Genomic DNA, 18,700 nt, shown 5'->3' with positions numbered 1-18,700 from the left:
GCTATTATCTGTGTTGTGTACAGATAGTGACACCGTGCTTCCCAAACCATTGACATCCATGCTGTGAAACACTGCTGTCGTCGTTTGAGGTTTCTCTCTCTCTCTCTCCACTTATCGCAAATACATTTTACTTATTGCAATCCTTGGAGCGCAGGAGGATGAGGGGTGATCTTATAGAGTTGCACAAAATCATGAGAGGAATAGATCGGGTTGACACAGCTTGGGGGAATCGAGAACCACAGAACATAGGTTTAAGGTGAAGGGGGAAATATTATAGGAATTTGAAGGTTAACTTTTTCACACAAAGGGCGGCGGGTGTATTGGGAGGTAGTTGAGGCAGAGATTATTGCAACATTTAAGAAACAATTAGACAGGTACATGGATAGGACAGGTTTAGAGGGATATGGGCCAATTGCAGGTAGGTGGGACTAATGCAGATGGGACAGGTTGGTCAGTGTGGGCATGTTGGGATGAATGCCTGTTTCCATGCTGTATGACTCTATGACACTATTCAGTATTGAGTTCAGAGCCTCTTCTAGACTATCCTCGCTCATCCTGACATGTTTACCCAAATCTTTACCTGTTCATTTCTCTCCGCAGATGCTTCCTGACCCACTGAGTTCCTCCAGCACTTTGTTTTATGTTTCTCTAACTTAAATTATTGAAGATAACCCCTTTTATTCTTCTCCCACAGTGACTCAATCCATGTTCCTTAATGATTACTCGGGTATAGGGTTCAGGATATAGTCATTGCCTGTTTTCAGCCTGTCCATGTTCCATCTATTTAACATGAGGGAGGGGGAAAGATTTAATGGGAACCTGAGGGGCAACTTTTTTACACAAAAGGTGGTGCACGGAACAACCTGCGGGATGAGATAGTTGTGGCAGGCACTACTGCACAACGTTTAAGAAACATTTACACATGTACATGAATAGAATAGGTTTAGAGGGATATGGGCAAAATGCAGGCAGGTGGGATTAGTGTAGATGGGACATGTTGGTCGACATGGCAAGTCAGGCTGAAGGGCCTGTTTTCACACTATGACTCTAAGAATCTATTATGAAACCCATGCTAACATAATAATAATAATAATAAATTTAATTTATGGGCGCCTTTCAAGAGTCTCAAGGACACTTTACAAAAATTTAGCAGGTGGAGGAAAAACATGTAAGGGGAATTAACTAAATAATAGAGACATGACTAGTACACAAAGTAAATACAGAATTCAATACAAAACACAATATGAGGCAATTAATGCACAGATGAAAAGGGAGGGGGACGTGGGGCTAAGGATAGGCAGAGGTGAAGAGATGGGTCTTGAGGCGGGACTGGAAGATGGTGAGGGACACAGAATTGCGGATCAGTTGGGGGAGGGAGTTCCAGAGCCTGGGAGCTGCCCTGGAGAAGGCTCTGTCCCCAAAACTGCGGCGGTTGGACTTGTGGATGGAGAGGAGACCAGCTGATGTGGATCTGAGGGACCGTGAGGGTTGGTAGGGGGAGAAGAGGCCAGTAAGATATGGGGGGGGGGGATGGGGGAGGGCTTTTGTAGGTGAGGATCAGGATTTTGTAGTTGATCCGGTGGGAGATGGGAAGCCAGTGAAGTTGTTTGAGGACTGGAGTGATGTGATGCCAGGATTTGGTGTGGGTAATGAGTCGGGCGGCTGCGTTCTGGACCAGTTGGAGTCGGTTGATGTAGGTGGAGCTGATGCCAAGGAGAAGTGAGTTGCAGTAGTCCAGTCGGGCGGAGATGAAGGCATGGATGAGTTTTTCAGCAGCGGGAGGTGTGAGAGAGGGTCTGAGTTTGGCGATGTTGCGGAGATGAAAGAAGGAGGTTTTAATGACATGGTGGATGTGAGGCTCAAGGGAGAGGGTGGAATCAAAGATCACGCCAAGGTTGCGGGCCTGGGGAGATGGGGAGACAGTGGTGCCGTCGATGGTGAGTGGGGTTATTGATTTTGCTGAGTGTGGCTATGGAGCCTATGAGGAGGAATTCTGTCTTATCGCTGTTGAGTTTGAGGAAGTTATGTTGCATCCAGATTTTTATAGCTGACAAACAGGAGTTGATATGGGAGAGGGGGGGGTTGTGGGGGGGATTTGGTGCCGAGGTAGATCTGGGTGTCATCAGCGTAACAGTGGAAGTCCAGGTTGAAGTGGCGGAGTATCTGACCAAGGGGGTATCTGACCAACATATTCTCCACTTCTATCCTTATCTTGCCCTCAAAGTGTAAAAAATAAAATGAAATTGTTTCCTCTTTTGTATTAAATCCTATTCCATTCTTAAGATATTAGGGAAATTATTAGGGATATAAACAGTCTCTGCGGAAAGCAGGGTGGAGATGGGGAGATGTGGCTGGTGGTGGGATCCCATTGGAGGTGGCAAAAACGTCGGAGGGTTATGTGCTGTATGCGACGGCTGGTGGGGTGGAAGTTGAGGACAAGGGGGACTTTGTCCCTGTTGCGACTGAGGGGAGGGGGAGCAAGAGCAGAGCTGTGGGATATCGAGGAGACCCTAGTGAGAGCCTCTCTATGTTGGATACCCCGTTCCCTAAAGAATGAGGACTTCTCAGATGTCCTGGTATGGAACACCTCATCTCGTCTCATCTCATTTCTCATCTCGCCCATTTACGACCTCCTCCAGTCCATCACCTCCTGTGTAAAATCACCTGGTCCAGAACTACCAAACACTGAAGATCAGCTTCGTCGTCTTAAGCTGCAGCATTGCTACTTCAAAACCCTTTTATGCTTTGTCTATTCCTTCTCCTGCTCCTCACCATCTGCTCTCCATCCTATCTCTGAACATTTGTTAACACATTAAGATAAATATTATGAAGATAAATAATTTTTCACAACCGCATTAAAGTTACAAATAAATTGTTTTCTGCCTTTTTTTTAAAATTATGTGACCACAAACAAAATTAAGCTCTAGAATTTGTAATGTTTGCTTGGGGATAAATCAAATGATTATAATAATTGTTATTTATTTTTATTTCTTTGAAGGCTCTCTCATGTGAAGCATCAAGTAAGTATTATTCTTACAATTATATTTAATTAAGGGAATTAAACCTCTGTGACATTTTTAACATCTCACTAATCAAGCTGTGAATTGCACCTTAAAAATTGATATTTTACTTTATTGTTAATCAGCAAAAACATTTTCCATGGTGGTAAAAATTAATTTGAGGAGGCTCACATTGTGTGTTGAGGCCACAGTGGCACAACTGGCAGTACTGTTCCCTCACAGCTCCAAAAACCCAAGTTTGATCATGACTTTGGGTGCCATCTGTGTGGAGTTTGCACGTCCTCCCTATGTGACTGCGTGGGTTTCCTCCCGGTGCTCTACTTTCCTCCCAACCCAAAGATGTGTGGGTCTGAAGGTTAATTGACCTCTGTAAATTGTCCCTAGTGTGTGTGTGTGTGTGGGGGAGAGTGGATAGAAAAGTGGGATAACATAGAACTAGTGTGAACGGGTGATCGATGGACAGAATGGAATCGGTGGGCCGAAGGGCCAGTTTCCATGCTGTACCTTTCACTCAATCTTTCAATTCTTGATTAATTTAACAAAGGAAAACCATTCTCCAAGCTGTGCTACCTCATCTACTCAACAATAGTTTACTATGTACCTGAGCACAAGAGTGAAACTAATCCTATGGAGTGAAAGGTTTCAAGTATCTATCCCATGACCTGCCTGAAGGTAGAAAAAGAACCAGGTCTTCCTTATCTCAGGGCATGATGGAGCCACAGGACTGGATGGATGATAACAAGTCTCTCTAGCCACAACCACACACCTACCTATATCTGCAGATGTTCTCCCTACCCTTCCTAGTACTGGTCCAACTTGAATGTGTATCTGGACCTGGGCAGTGTCCCAGAACAGGAAACATGTATACACGTGCAGTCTTTGACGCAATTATCTCCAAATGAACGGAATCGCTTGCTGAGAGTACAATTTTTCCACCATCACTTTCAGACCTCTCACCAATCGGCAGAATGAGGCAACCAGATCTCTCCGTTAGGTTGGAGATTGCCGCTTTACAACATCCACCATCTTACAACTCACACAAGACTGATCCCTCATTGGGAGCAAATTGCTGAAGAGATCAGATATTAGGGAACCTGAATTTGAAATCCCTGTGACTTAAATCCCAAACTGGTTGATTATGGACCAGTGATGTAGTCTATCTCTGTTGTGGCATGTAATGTGGGTTTTACTTTGATCCAGGCTCGCCGTTATTTAAACATTATCTTACAACCCTTGCAGTTTGCGTTTATTCAGTGTGACTTATAATTGCCCTTTGTAACTTCTGTCCAGTGGACTGTGACATTGACAACATCAATGACGACCTACCAGACCTGCTGCTAACCAACTTAACAACCTCCACGATACTATACTGTAAGAAAAACACATGTGTCCCGTGCATACGTGTCCAATTAACCGCATCATTGGAAGGTAAAATATGATTATTAAAGTAATCTGTGCCTGCAAATAATCACAAGAAAATTGCAATGAAAATGTTTTTTTTCCAATATCGGAAAACATTGAATTGGTAATTTTTGAAGACTCATTGCTTGATATACTTTAGAAATTTGCCCCAAGTAGTACCTCTCCCCTCCCAATCCTGTTCCACCCACATCAGTCCTTCTAGTTTTAGATTTCACTCCTTCTGTCTTTATCTGACACATTTTTGCCTCCTTTTCACCTCTAGCCTTTGTCACTTGCTCCACCCATTTGCCAACCAAAGCTCCCCTCACTTGTACAGACCTATCACTTGCCACACTTCCAGATTTCTCTCGCTCTTCCATTCAGTCTAAAGAAAGATCCTGTCCTGAAATATCACATGAAATATCACACAAAAGTTTCTCCACAGATGCTTCCTGACTTACTGAGTTCCTCTATCACTTTGTGTTTAGCTCCAGATTTCAGCATCTGCGATTTCTTATGTCTCCAAATAGTGCATATCTGACAGAGCCTGTATATTCTATTCCACTTCCAAACCTTGTATCCAGAGCACTCAATTTAGGAAGCAGTGTGTACATTGCCAAGCCAGTACCAAATATGAATGTTTAACAAGAGCAACTGACAAAGAATTTCATTGTGTTCACTTGTTGCTTAAATATATTATGTTATGATGTTCGCCACACGTTAAATTTAGTGTACAATTCTGATCACCACGATGTAGGAGTGAGATGGTTGCACTGGACCTGAGGGTGCACGGGGATTCATGATGCCCAGATGTAAATTATTTTACCAATGGTTTGACATCTTTGGAATAGTGGAGCCTGAGGGGAGACTTAATGGAAAAGTTTAAAATTCTGAGGGTTCAAGATAACTTAAAAAGAATGACTTACTTTCTTCAGTTAACAGATTGCAAAGCCATTGATAAAAGTACTTTATTGAAGAATTAGAGGGGAGATGAGGTGGATTGTCCTTTTATCATTAACACAGACACAATTGGACAAAAGGCCTCCTTTGTATCATGTATTTTCTCATCCTATATCAGGTTCATTTCTGATTATATTTGAGCTTTTGTCTGAAGGCACCTTGTTTACTTTGTAACAGATTCTAGCACAGAATCAATTCCATAGTCACTATGCCCAGGTTAGGTTGACAATGGCAACTCCCGATCTGTATTTGATGATTGTTTAGTCTAAATTGTGTATGCAGGATAAACTAGGCCTCTTCAACTCCAATCTCACATCTGAAAAGTAGGTGTGACGGCAATCTGTCTCTTTCCTCTCCTAGCTGTGCAGAAAGTCTAGCATAAGTACTTCAGCTTGCTTATGCAAGGAGGTCTTGGTGATCAAATGCCATCTTGGTTTGAACAGATAACTCGTGCTTTCTGGGGTGATTTAAGTGGACAATCGAAGGATTGGGTAAAATATGAACTTTCAAGGAGATAGTTAGTGTTCAGTTAATCTGACCTGCTTTCACCTGTCAACATCATTTCCAAGAACTGCAGGATTACTGAGAAGAAATTAGGGAATAGGACTGACTAGGTTATTCTATGCAAGTGGCATGAATTTAATGTGGCAAGGATTCTGTGGCGGATTGGTCCTGTGATTCTATTATGCAATATAATGGGTCAAATACAATGGTCATTTGCCTTAGTAGTAAGATAATAGCTCAACAGAAATTAATTGGCATTGATGGGCTTAAAGTTACCCTGAAGACATGGTTTATTTCTTTAAAAGTATTATGAAGGACGAATAAATTGTAATTGTGATCATTTGACCAGTAGTGGAGAATAACTCGAGTCTGGATGAAATTGGAAGTGGATCTGAAGAAAGTATCGAAGAAGACTACAATGAAGGTATCAGTGAACGATATCCAATGACTGCCTATAAACGAGGGAATTATCAGGAGTTTAGACAGTTGTGAATAGGTTCCATTGCCGGTCGGGGCCCCTCTTCATACTGACTGCAGTAGGAGGGAGAAAGCTGTTGGGGAAATGAGCACGGGACAAAGTCAGGCAAGTGATAGATGGATACAATGCAGCAAACCTTCACTATGATATCCTTTACATATCCTTTTGTCTTTTTGGGTGAAGGGTTGGACAAAGGCTAGAGCAAAAAAAAAAGACAAAAGGCTTTGAGAAAAGGAGAGAAGAGGTGAGAAATGTGTAGGCAGGAGAAGAGATATAGGTGGAAGGGGGTGGGGGGTCTGAGATTGCAGCATAATGGTGTGTATCCTGGTGGAGCAAGAAAGAGAGGGGAGAAAAACAGTGTGTGCGGGGGGTGGAATGATTTGTTGGTTAGTTATCCGAAGTTGGAGAATTCAATGAGGTGCTGTTCTTCCAGTTTGCGTGTAGTCTCACTCTGACAATAGAGGAGGCCAAGGACAGAAAGGTCAAAATGGTCAGCAACCAATAGATCCAGAGGGACCCGGTGGACCAAACTAAAAGGGATGTTCCAAGACAACTTAGTTAAACAGTTAAGTTTAACAGAGAGAGCCTGGTTTACATGCAGGGGATGTGGACACTAAATCAATCTTTCTTTCTGTCAAAGGATGGATAGAAATCTCAACGTCTCAGCCTGATGGTGGGATAACACGGTGTGCTGAGGTGAAGATACGGTTCGCATTATCAAGGTCCAGGCCAATGGTAAGTCAAATAAGGGGAACTGGAACTCTGAGAAGTCTGCTCAAATGCAAACTTATCAAATAGGCAAGCAGCCAAATTCAATGCAGCAAAGTGTAGAGTCTGAAGAACGGTCTCGACACAAAACATCATCCATTCCTTTTCTCCAGAGATGCTGCCTGACCTGCTGAGTTACTCCAGCATTTTGTGTCTATCTTCAGTATGATATCCCTTGCAAATCCTTTTGCCTTTGGAAATCTAGACTCTTATACAATGGCTACGTGTGAAGAAACCAACAACATTCAAGAATGAAGAGTGTTTTATTGTCATTTGTCCCAAATCCGAACGATGAAATTCTAATTTGCAGCAGCACAACTGATCGTAGAATTTTTTTTTAATATTAGATATATGGCGTGAAACTTAAGATGGATCATTATTTATTTATTAGAAGTACAATAAGTTACAGTAATACACACCACATGTATCTTATTACATTTGTTGTACCCCTTCATTTTTTGAGCTTTAAGAAAGATAGAAATAAAGGAAGTAAGGAAAGTGAGAAAGAGTCGTGATAGCACGAGAAAGTGTTGGGGGGAAAAAAGCCCATTAGAAAGAGAGTTAGAGAAGAAAGTGAAGAAATAGACCCTAGAAAAGAGAGAAAGAAAGAGAACCGTTGCTCTCTATAAGATGGATTATGACAACTATTAGGGCTCTCTATCCTAAAAGAGGTAAGAATTAATTGACTAACTGAAATAAAATATTGGCCTCATTTCTTTCTCACTAGGCTACAGTGGAGTTGAGTTGCTTTCCAGCAGCCATGAGCAGTGAGATTCGAGTAACAGCTTCCACAAACTCTGACGTTTTGCGGAGCACACATAAAATGGAAGGTGAGTCTGGCGACCCAAGAGAGTATTATTATTATTATTATTATTATTATTCTTTCTGGGCACTTGGATCGCCGGCTGCGGGATCTTCGATCCCCCAGACTGCGGACAGTTCGACTGCCCCGACCGCGGGAGAATAAGGAGGAGCGATGATGAGACTTTATTGCCTTCCTTCACAGTGCGCTGTGGTGGATGTTTATGTTAATTTTTATGTTGTTGTGTGTCTTGTTGCTTTTTTGGTATGACTGTATGGCAAGTCAAATTCCTTGTATGTATTTACATACTTGGCTAATAAACAAATTACAATTACAATTGCAAGGTGTAAGCTGCTAATGAGGAAGTGAGGTTCCCTGTGAGGTGAAAGGGAAGTGGGTGGATGAGTCTGTTACCCACCCAGTGGTGAAAGTTTCTATGGCCATGCCTGACGAGTTCTATTTGTAAGCTGCTCACTAACCAAGGACGGGAGGATATGTGGACAGAGCAAGTTTGCTGATAGCTCTCCCTTTAGGCATAGCAGGCCAAGGAGGGGGATGCTATGGGAGCTTTGTGAAGCACCAAGCATTTGGGAGAAGGGGTAGATTTCTTTGCTTGCACCAGGCATGGTCCTCCTGATCTATGGAATGGTGAAGACTGAGGGGAAACCTAATGGATGTGCATAAAGTTTATCAGGGGCTTTAGGCAGAGAAATGAGGAGAATCTGTTTCCCTTTGCAGACAAGGCAATAATCAGGGGGTACAGGTTGAAAGATAGTGGTAAAATGTTTGCAGCGGAGCTAAGAGAAAATATCTTCACCATGAGTGCGGTGGGAAGGGTAGCAGAGAGAGTCCTCACGGGTTTGGGCATAACTTGGATGTGAATGTGAAAAACCAAGACCACAGCATTGCATATCCAGTGCTGGAAAGTGGGATAAGGTGTAGTGCTTTTTGATTAGGCTGTTGTAGTCGTCTTCTATGCTGTAAATCTTCTGTGACTCTGTGAATAGGTGACCTCACAAAAATGCTTTAAGATCTTCATGTTTAGTTTAATTTAGAGATGCAGCATGGATGCAACACACACATACACATGTGTGTGTGTACAGTATATATATATATATATGTGTGTGTGTGTATATATGCGTGTGTGTGTGTGTATATATATGTGTGTGTATGTATATATGCGTGTGTGTGTATATATATATATATATATATATTATATGTTAATATATATATTAATGTGTATATATATATTAATATATATATATATTAATATATATATGTGTGTGTGTATGTATATAATGTGTGTGTGTATATGCAAATGTATATAATGTGTGTGCGTGTATATGGTTGCATATGCTCAGCAAGTCCCTCAACATATGTGGACAGAGCAAGTGTTCGTGTAACACACTGAAACATTATCAGATAGCTATCATTGTTGCTTTAAATCTGCATGAAATAAATCTGGTGGTATAAAAATTCTTAATGATTCTGGTGTGTTTTCTTCCAGATTGTACCTTGAAAGATTTTCTGGAGAACATTGAATGGTGCAAAGGTGAGGAAACGCAGATTTACTGATGGTGTGAAAGTGATGAAGAAAATTTCATGGGAAATGTGAAGGATTTAATTTTGTAAATGAAGGCATACAAAGAAAGTGAACAAGACAACTGTAGGATAAACAATAACATAATCTCATGCATAACCCCCCCTCTAACCCGCTCAAGGCTGTAACGCCAAGTGGCACAGCAGCAAGTTGTTGCCTGAGACCCGTGTTCGATCCTGACTACAGTTGCTGATTATTTGGAGATTGTACGCTCTGTGACAGTGTGGGTTTTCTCCAGGAGTTCTGGTTTCCTCATACATTCCAAAGTCATGCAGGTTTGCAGGGTTAATTGGCTTCTGTAAATTGCCCCTATTGTGTACAATGCGAAACTTGAATAACATAGAACTAGTGTAAGGGTGATCGAAGGTCAGCATGGACTCGGTGGGCCCAAGTGAATGTTTCCCTGCTGTATCTCTAAACCAAACTAAAACTAAACCAAGCCTTGTTTCTACGACAGCTTTAACATCATGAAACCTCCGAATACACAAGAGGTTCTTGGACAAAACCTGATAACTAAAGTCCTATAAAGGTGCATTATGACCTCCTGGCTCTTATATTCAATGCCACGATCAATAAAAGCAAGCATACCTTATGCCTTCTTTACCACTCTGTCGCAACTTTCAGGGAGTTATAGACTGGAACCCCGAAGTGAAGGATGTGTAAAACAAAATAAAGCATCCTTGTGTCTAATCCATTCCATACTGTATAGCTCAGAAACAACATGAGCAGAGGTTTGTGACAAGCACCCTCTCCAAACTTCCCCACTTACAGTAGGATAAAAATAATATTCATAGAAATCCTGAGATGCTTAATTTGAAAGCATAATATCACGCATGCAATTTTCTCAAATCAAACTTCTTACATCTTCCCAAAATTACAGTCCCAAATATAAATATCACGTTGGAAAAAGAGCTGCAAATGGCTGTTGTCGAGATACCACAGAATTACTGCATGATGTTCAAGCATGAAGTGATGCCAGCCTTTGAGAGCCAAAACCAACTGGATGGTGACAAATTGGTAAGTAACATTAGAAATCACCCAGGGTCTATAGGTTCTTCTAAGTGCAAACCCTTCGTCCAATTCCATGCTATTTTTCTCTACAATTGATAGATAGCCCTCTCATCCTCCATGAAGATGAGTACTTTTTCACAATGATAGTTAATAAAAATGATGGTGAAACAAGGGTGGTGCAGCAGTGCCAGTGACCCAGGTACGATCCTGGCTGTGGGTGCTGTCTGTACGTAGTTTATATGTTTTTCCCTGTAATCATGTGGGTTTTCTCCAGGAGCTCCGGTTTCCTCCCACATTCCAAATACGGTTTGGGGGTTAATTGGCTTTTGTAAATAGTCCCTAGTGTGTAGAATAGAACTAGTGTACGGGTGATTGCTGGTCGGTTTGGATTGAGTGGGCAGAAGGGTCTATTTCCACGCTGTATCTCTAAACCAAACTAAAATAAAGGAATCTTTGTTCTGAAGAGCAGCCAAGGTTGCTCCTGACTGTCTCTGTTCAAAATATCCCTTCTTGCCGACTGCTCAGTTCCTTCCCAAACTAACCTCAGTACATTCATTAGAGCAATCTGGAAACCAGGTCCTTCACTGCTCCCCCCAAACTACAATCAGTCTGAAGAAGCAACTCCAAAGATCATCTATCCATTTCTTCTACAGATGCTGCATGCCCCATTGTGTTACTATGGAACTTATAATTTTACTAAAGACTATTAGAATTAAACACTTGCCTTTTTTTGTTTTCATTAGGTAATGTTATATTTTTTATCAGAATAATCTGAGGTTTCATTTTGATTGTGTTGATAAATTACAAGTTGCCATGACCAGTAAGTAACAAGTTTGAAATGCAGAGGGCCAAAGTTGAATTGTATATTCAAACCAGGGAATGTATTTAGTTGGGTCGTCCACGAAGGAAATACATTCACTTTGTACTTTACTGGAAATTTGTGACAGGAAATTTACATAATTGGCAGGCAGATTTGAGTGAGGAATGTTTGGTGGCTTTATGTGTTATAAATATGTAATTGTAAAATGATTACTACAAAATCACATTGTGGGTGAAATTGGTTTAGGGCCATTCCCACAGAAATGGATGGCAAATTGACTTTGCAATGACAAAGAAGATTGGGTGGATGGTAAACTTGATAATCAAGGCATCATTACAAATGATTTGTAAATGTGTTTCAGTAAAGGTGAAATGTGCTTCTCAATATAACTTATCAAAAGAATTGTTCTTCCTGTTTAACCAGGAAATGACCACAGTGTATCGCAACTTCTCAGACATCGTCCCGTGTTTGTGTATAGAGGTATGGATTTATTCAAACGTTTAAGATGTGTATTACTGAAGGTCCCATTTTACATGTAGAATAATTTCTTGTCTGTCAAAAATCTGATGGCGGTGTACAAAATCATGAGAGGAATAGATGGGGTAAACGCACAGTCGGACAGATTTGGACAGATAAGAAGGGTAGGTTTTGAAGGATATGGGCCAAATGCAATCAGGTGGAACTAGTTTAGATGAACCATGTTGGTTGGCTTGTTTCCATACTGGTGTCACTCCATGATTCTATGACGCATTGCGATCATTGGTCTATACAAGTCATTCTGCATTCAATTCATTCTATAGACTTGCAAGCTTATTCTTTGCATTGTTTTTGCAAAATGTATTTTACATCCAAGTAATGGTACATTAATAAAGAATGATAATGAGAGATAATATATTATTCTATGTACATAGATTATGAATTTGAATGTTCATATTTATTGATATAAATCAACTTTTTGTTTTGAGAAGAAAGTGTTTTGAGAGTTGAAAGATGTTTACGAGCTGGCTGTTTACTTTCTTTGTGAAATAACTTCAGTTGCAAGTTTAATGTACAATATTTATTTGGGATGGGGAAAGTATTACATTCCGAAGAAATTAAATCCAACTCCCTGTTTAAAGTTGTGCCATCAGCTGTTATATGTGGGAAATGTGATTCACTACTGAATTTGCTTACACACGTCCCTTGGTTTTTACAGGTGTGGTCTGCAACTATAGAAGATGCCAGAAGAAGTAAACGGTGCCCCTTTTCAGATGGTGAGTCCGAGCCCTTTTGTCTTTTTATATTCTCAAGTCCTGGCGTTGCTGTACTTTCATTATAACGATCTTATTTATTTATTTAGTAATGTTTTTTAACTTGCTAAGAAGCTTTTTCATTTACTTGCAGCTTTTATTTTCTTCTTTTTTATTAGAAACAGCGTACAAAAGTATAAACCACGGCATATGACATCATACATTTATTGTACAGCTTCAGTTTTAATTTTTAGCTAAGGTGAAATAAAAAAAGAGGGAAAAAAGCAAGAAAAAGAGAAAGTGAATTGTGTAAGAATAGAACTCCCTAGACTACCAAATCAGTGTAGTCGAAGAGTGACTAAGTAAAAAAAAAGAAAAAAAGCATTTAAAAAAAATAAAAAGGCAAAAACAGAATGAAAACCAAAAAGTGATGATATACCTGCTTCTTATCTCTCCCCACCCATCACCCAACCCATAAATCGGTTTAATTTATAAAGATCTTATGTCCAACATTTGTTGCTCCTATTGTGATGTTATATAAATACGCTAAAATATCAGTTCAATGAAACAGAAGGAAAGTGTGTTTGTAACTTTTCAGAAACCTGACAACGTTACTTCCTGTTTCCTGTTAACAACCCTAATTCACTGATTTGCTCTTTGTGCTGAACAACACGTAATGTTATCAGTGGAATAATGCAATAATATCGTGTGTAGGAAGGAGCTGCAGATGCTGATTTACACAGAAGATGGACACAAAATGCTGGAGTAACTCAGCGAGACAGGCAGTAAATGGGTGCCATTTCGGGATGAGGCCCTTCTTCAGACTGAGTGTCAGGGGAGAGGGAGTCTAGAGATATGGAAGGGTGAGGTGTGAAAGCAACAGATCAAAGCAGGCGATGGTAAGGAAATGTAGAATGGTACTTTGTTAGCTATGGGGAAAGTGACAAGGAGTACAATTAAACAGAAGGACAGTGAAACATAGGAGAACTAGGGTAGGAACAATAATATTTGTCTAAAAGTAAGTCCCATTCATTATGGGGGGGGGCCCAGGTTGGGTTGGATTATCCGCCTTTCATCAGTGAGAGAGTAATATCTATCTGGGCCTCCATGTGCACCTAACTAAAGCTGTTATCTCTCTGTATTCTTGAGCAAGCCTCAAACACACCCATGAATGAATAATGACCCAACAATTAGTCATCTATTCAGTGTCAGCTCGATGTTAGTCAAGGCTGAAAACTAATCAGTGGATGGCTGGGAATATCTGGTGAATCTCTGGAATTCTCTGCCACAGAGGGTAGTTGAGGTCAGTTCATTGGCTATATTTAAGAGGGAGTTAGATGTGGCCCTTGTGGCTAAGGGATCAGGGGGTATGGAGAGAAGGCAGGTACGGGATACTGAGTTGGATGATCAGCCATGATCATATTGAATGGCGGTGCAGGCTCGAAGGGCCAAATGGCCTACTCCTGCACCTAATTTCTATGTTTCTATCTCTGTTTTCTTGGAGACCAGCGACTGCAGCTGCTGGGATCTGAAGCAAACATAGCAAACTGCTGGAGTAACCTGGTGGTAGTGACTGGAAATTGATGGCTTTGTGGCCAGGTTTGCAGCTGATACGAAGGCAGGTGGTGTAGAGGAAGCAGGAGTCTGCAGAAGGACTTGGACAGATTGGGAGACTGGGCCGAAAAGTGGCAGATGGAATACAGCGTGGCAAAGTGTGCAGTCATGCATATTAGTAATAGGAATAAAGGCTGAGGCTATTTTCTAAACGGTGAGAGGATTCGGAAATTGGAGGTGCAAAGGGACTTGGCAGTCCCAAAACATTAACTTCCAGTCAGAGGGTGGTGAATCTGTGGAATTTTTGCCACAGACAGCTGCGGAAGCTGTCATTGGGTATTTTTAAAGCGGAGATTGACAAGCTCTAGATTAATAAGGGTGTCAAAAGTTACAGGAAGAAGAATAGAGCTGAGAGGGAAAGATAGATCAGCCATGATTGATTGGTGGAGTAAACTTGTTGGGCTGAATGGCCTACTTATGACTTATGAGCTGATGAGATTTCAACTAGCCTTTTGCCTCCACAGATGCTGCTTGACCCACTGAGTTTCCCCAGCAGTTGCTTTTTCCTTGTTAGTTTTGGATTTTAGCTCTGGCACAGTTGCATCTATCCATTTTCACCATCCAGGCCATGTTAAAATGGTGAATCTTTGTTTGAGTGGGGAAACTATTCCTAGTTTCCCAACAAATCGTCAAACATTTCTCAATCAAAATCAAATTATCCTGTCATTATCACATTGCTCTTTATTGGAGCTTGTTGTTTGCAGAATTATCTTAATGTTATATCAACGGCTGCACTTTATCACACAAACTTCAATAGGCTGTCCAAAGTTTAAGGCGTCCTAACATTGTAAAAGGCCTTTCTTTAAATTGCCATGGTATAAGCACCACCTGTTGATATGTTTATAGTTACTGTCAATATCTAACAAGATGTATGTTTGCTCTAAGCAAAACTATCAGATGGAGATGCAAGAAACTGCAGATGTTGGAATATCAAGCAAAGTACAAAGTGCTGGAGGAACTCTGTGGGCCGGGCAGCATCTGTGGAGGCAATTAAACTATTAAACAGGCGATCAGGCTATTAAACTGGCCAACATACAGACTCTGAACTGTAACAGCCTATTGCACTTTATCTGCTTTTTTATGTGTATATTGAACTGAACTGTTCTGTATTTTTGCTTACAATATTCTGTTGTGCTGCAGCAAGCAAGAATTTGATTGTCCTATCTGGGACACATGACAATAAAATCTCTAGACTTGACAACTTGAGGCAACGTTTCGGGTTGGGACGAGTCTGAAGAAAGGTCCTAACCTGAAATGTCACCTGTCCATTCCCTCCACAGCTGCTGCCTGACCCACTGAGTTCCTCCAGCACATTGTGTCTCGCATCTGATGCGTGCAAAGTTTATTTTACCTTTTGCTCACTCTGTTAAATTGTTCCAGCAGCGGAATTTCAAGGAAATGTTTGGAGGCTGAGCAGATTGGCCGTGGAGTACAAGGGGAACGCACTTCAGTGGACACTTTCCTCCCCGTGCAACATGTCGGGGGAGATCATGCTGTGCTCCAAGTCGGGAGATGGTGAATTTTGTCATGAAATCCCTCACTCCAGGCGGAACTTTCAAGTCAATGTAAGTCTTTTGTTTCATCATTAACTCTTTTTCTTCTGCTCTTCCTCAGCAGTGAGGATGACTTGTATCCACTCTGGTTTAGTTTAGTTTAGAGATACAGCACAGAACCAGGCCCTTCGGCCCGTGTCCGCACCGATCAACAATCACCCCGCCCGCCCGCACACTACCACTATCCTACACGCACTAGGGCCAATTTACAATTTTTACCAAAGCCAATTAGCCTCCAAGCCTGCACAGCTTTGGAGTGTGGGAGGAAACCGGAACACCCAGAGAAAACCCACGTTGCTCACGGGGAGAATGTGCAAACTCCGTACAGACAGCACCCGTGGTCAGGATCGAACCCGGGTCTCTGGTGCTGTGAGGCAGCAACTCTACCTCTGCTCCACCGCGCCACCCTTTTATAGGTTTTATAGGTTCTGAGATGTCTGACGAGGCCAACACGGAAACAGAGAGGACAGAGCGAGCCAGTCGTTTGTGAGTTTGTCTTTTATTTGACTGGACAGCATGCAAACAAAAGCTTTTCTCTGTACTCGGCACACGTGACAATAATAAACGTAACCACGTATGACTTCAGTTTGTCCCGATGCATGGACATAGTTGTAAAGACGCCCTGAATATTCCTATAACATTTAAAGTGGAGCTTATAGCTAGTCAGCTGTTTCATCAAATGATAGAGATTAGGACCATTGAAGAAATGTTTACATAGGGCAAATTCCTTTTCAGATAAAATAAAAAATCTGGAAGGTAAATTATCATTACAAGGCTGATAAATCATTGAAATGTATTAATGAAATGTCTTATTCAAAAATGGTGCTGATTCATAGTCTTAATGGATATTAGAACTTAACCATGGTGGGATCTCTTCTATCATCGGAAATAAGTATATAGAAAATGTATGTATGCAAGAAGCAATGGATTGGTTCTTGGCGTGTGGGATGGGACTGCAGATGGTGTTTTTCACCGAAGATGGACACAAAATGCTGGAGTAATTCAGTGTGTCAAGCAGCATCTTTGGAGAAAAGGAATAGGTGATGTTTTGGGTCGAGACCCTTCTTTAGACGACTTGTGCCCGCAATTCCGAATGGGAATGCTGGTGTTTACCCGTTGGGTAAGTCTAGAACCTCGACAGGGACAGCAGCAGCAGAGACCAATCTGGCTGAGACTCCCCGACATTTATTCTGGGGAGTCAATTCGCGGATACTGTGTATGGTTAGATCTGCCACCGGATTCTTAACCAGGAGTATTGTAATGCTTCGGTTTAGGAGGCAGAGGGTCAGCTACAATTATTCCAAATTATTTCATGTTTTTACTTCTTTATTTACTTTTTTTGTTAACTATTAAAATATTTAGTAATTTTCCAGGTTGGGTTAGAATGGGCACATGGAAAAGCAGGCACTTGTTCCCATGGAGGCTAGTGCTGTGATCCAGTATGTTTGATTAAGGCAAACCTATAAAATTGATCTATTCACTGTTCTGTTGCAGGTACCATTGAGGTACTCTCTCACGGGGATGGTACATTTTTGTTTTGATTGTTATCTATTGATCTGAAAACATATTGGAGGAAGAATTGATCAGGCTATAGTAAAATAAGACTGGAGAGAGTGTTATAGTGAAGATTATTAGGTAATAGTGCTATTGCTGTTGAATCTGTACTGATGCTCATACTTTATTGGTCACCACCGGCCCATCAGGGGTCACAGCTTAAGGATAAGGGGGAAATCCTTTAAAACCGAGTTGAGAAGAACTTTTTTCACACAGAGAGTGGTGAATCTCTGGAACTCTCTGCCACAGAGGGTAGTTGAGGCCAGTTCATTGGCTATATTTAAGAGGGAGTTAGATGTGGCCCTTGTGGCTAAGGGAATCAGGGGGTATGGAGAGAAGGCAGGTACGGGATACTGAGATGGTGATCAGCTATGGTTATATTGAATGGCGGTGCAGTTTCGAAGGGCCGAATGGCCTACCTGCACCTATTTTTGCATCATAATCAATATAAGCGATGAAATGATCACAATATGCAATGCTAAGAACAAAATGCAATTTTTTCAAAATGCTTGTCAAAGTCAAAAGATTTACTTTATCCATTTTCTCCTCAATCCAGAAACTGAGCGAGTTCAAAAGTGTGGATCCGCACCCCTCCCTCTGTGTAAAGGTAATGTTTCTATTGGACATCTGATAAGGAAAGAACTACAAATACATAGAAGTATTTCAAACAGTATATTGCCATTGGTAGACGAAGTGTTGATGTGTGCGAGTGATATAGGCATATTGTGTTGGAAATGTCTTAAATACTAGAAGGCAAATGTTCAAAGCTTGTCTGACTATGTTGACTCTTACACAAATAATTTGATAGGAGTCTCTCTTGCAACCCACTCATTGCCCTCTCCAACGCCTCCTACTCTGTATGCTCAGTTCTGGGCTGGAGATTCTTGATTAGTACGGCTGTTGGGGGTTATGGGGACAATGTTGTTGACAGGGAAAGATAGATCAGCCAATATTGAATGGCGGAGTAGACGATGGGCCCAAATGGCCTTATTCTGCTCCTAGAACGTATGAAGTGATCATTTGACTTCTCCTCATGCTCTGCGGATAAAGCAGAATAAAATTGCATTTGTAATTTGTAAAACAAATTCCAAATACGTGCAGGCTTGTAGGTAAATTGGCTTCTGTAAATTGTCCCTAGTGCGTAGGATAGATCTAGTGTATGGGTGATCATTGGTCAGCACGGACTTGGTGGGCCGAAGGGTCTGTGTCCCTGTTGTGTCTCTAAAACTAATTTACAACAAAAAGCTTTTCGTGTGTATGTAGCACTACAGATAGTAGTGAGGGTATCTACAGTGGATAAAACTAGTGGGATTGCAGTAATCACACGGAAATATTGTTATAAATGTGTTTTGAAGATTGTGGATGAAGGATATGTTTTTCAAACGG

At 41.3% G+C, this 18,700-nt stretch overlaps 1 protein-coding gene across 3 annotated transcripts in view; it reads left to right on the top strand.

Annotated features, from left to right (window-relative positions):
* Positions 1-18,700, top strand: part of LOC129704790 (interleukin-17 receptor C-like) — a 61,914-nt gene that overhangs the window by 23,979 nt on the left and 19,235 nt on the right. Inside the window, exons 2-12 of one of the 3 annotated variants that reach the window (XM_055648138.1) lie at positions 2,999-3,020; positions 4,311-4,448; positions 6,235-6,309; positions 7,004-7,098; positions 7,859-7,961; positions 9,441-9,485; positions 10,414-10,550; positions 11,788-11,844; positions 12,560-12,617; positions 15,588-15,772; positions 17,871-17,921. In XM_055648138.1, coding sequence (XP_055504113.1) covers positions 2,999-3,020; positions 4,311-4,448; positions 6,235-6,309; positions 7,004-7,098; positions 7,859-7,961; positions 9,441-9,485; positions 10,414-10,550; positions 11,788-11,844; positions 12,560-12,617; positions 15,588-15,772; positions 17,871-17,921 — 966 coding nt within the window. The remainder of the gene's footprint in view (positions 1-2,998; positions 3,021-4,310; positions 4,449-6,234; positions 6,310-7,003; positions 7,099-7,858; positions 7,962-9,440; positions 9,486-10,413; positions 10,551-11,787; positions 11,845-12,559; positions 12,618-15,587; positions 15,773-17,870; positions 17,922-18,700) is intronic. The other 2 variants (XM_055648140.1, XM_055648139.1) reach the window with 2 other exon arrangements.

Source organism: Leucoraja erinacea, chromosome 16 (assembly GCF_028641065.1).
Source record: "Leucoraja erinacea ecotype New England chromosome 16, Leri_hhj_1, whole genome shotgun sequence".
Classification (NCBI taxonomy): domain Eukaryota; kingdom Metazoa; phylum Chordata; class Chondrichthyes; order Rajiformes; family Rajidae; genus Leucoraja; species Leucoraja erinaceus.
The sequence above is the reverse complement of the archived record's forward strand: the minus strand, read 5'-3'. Positions and strand labels throughout refer to the sequence as shown.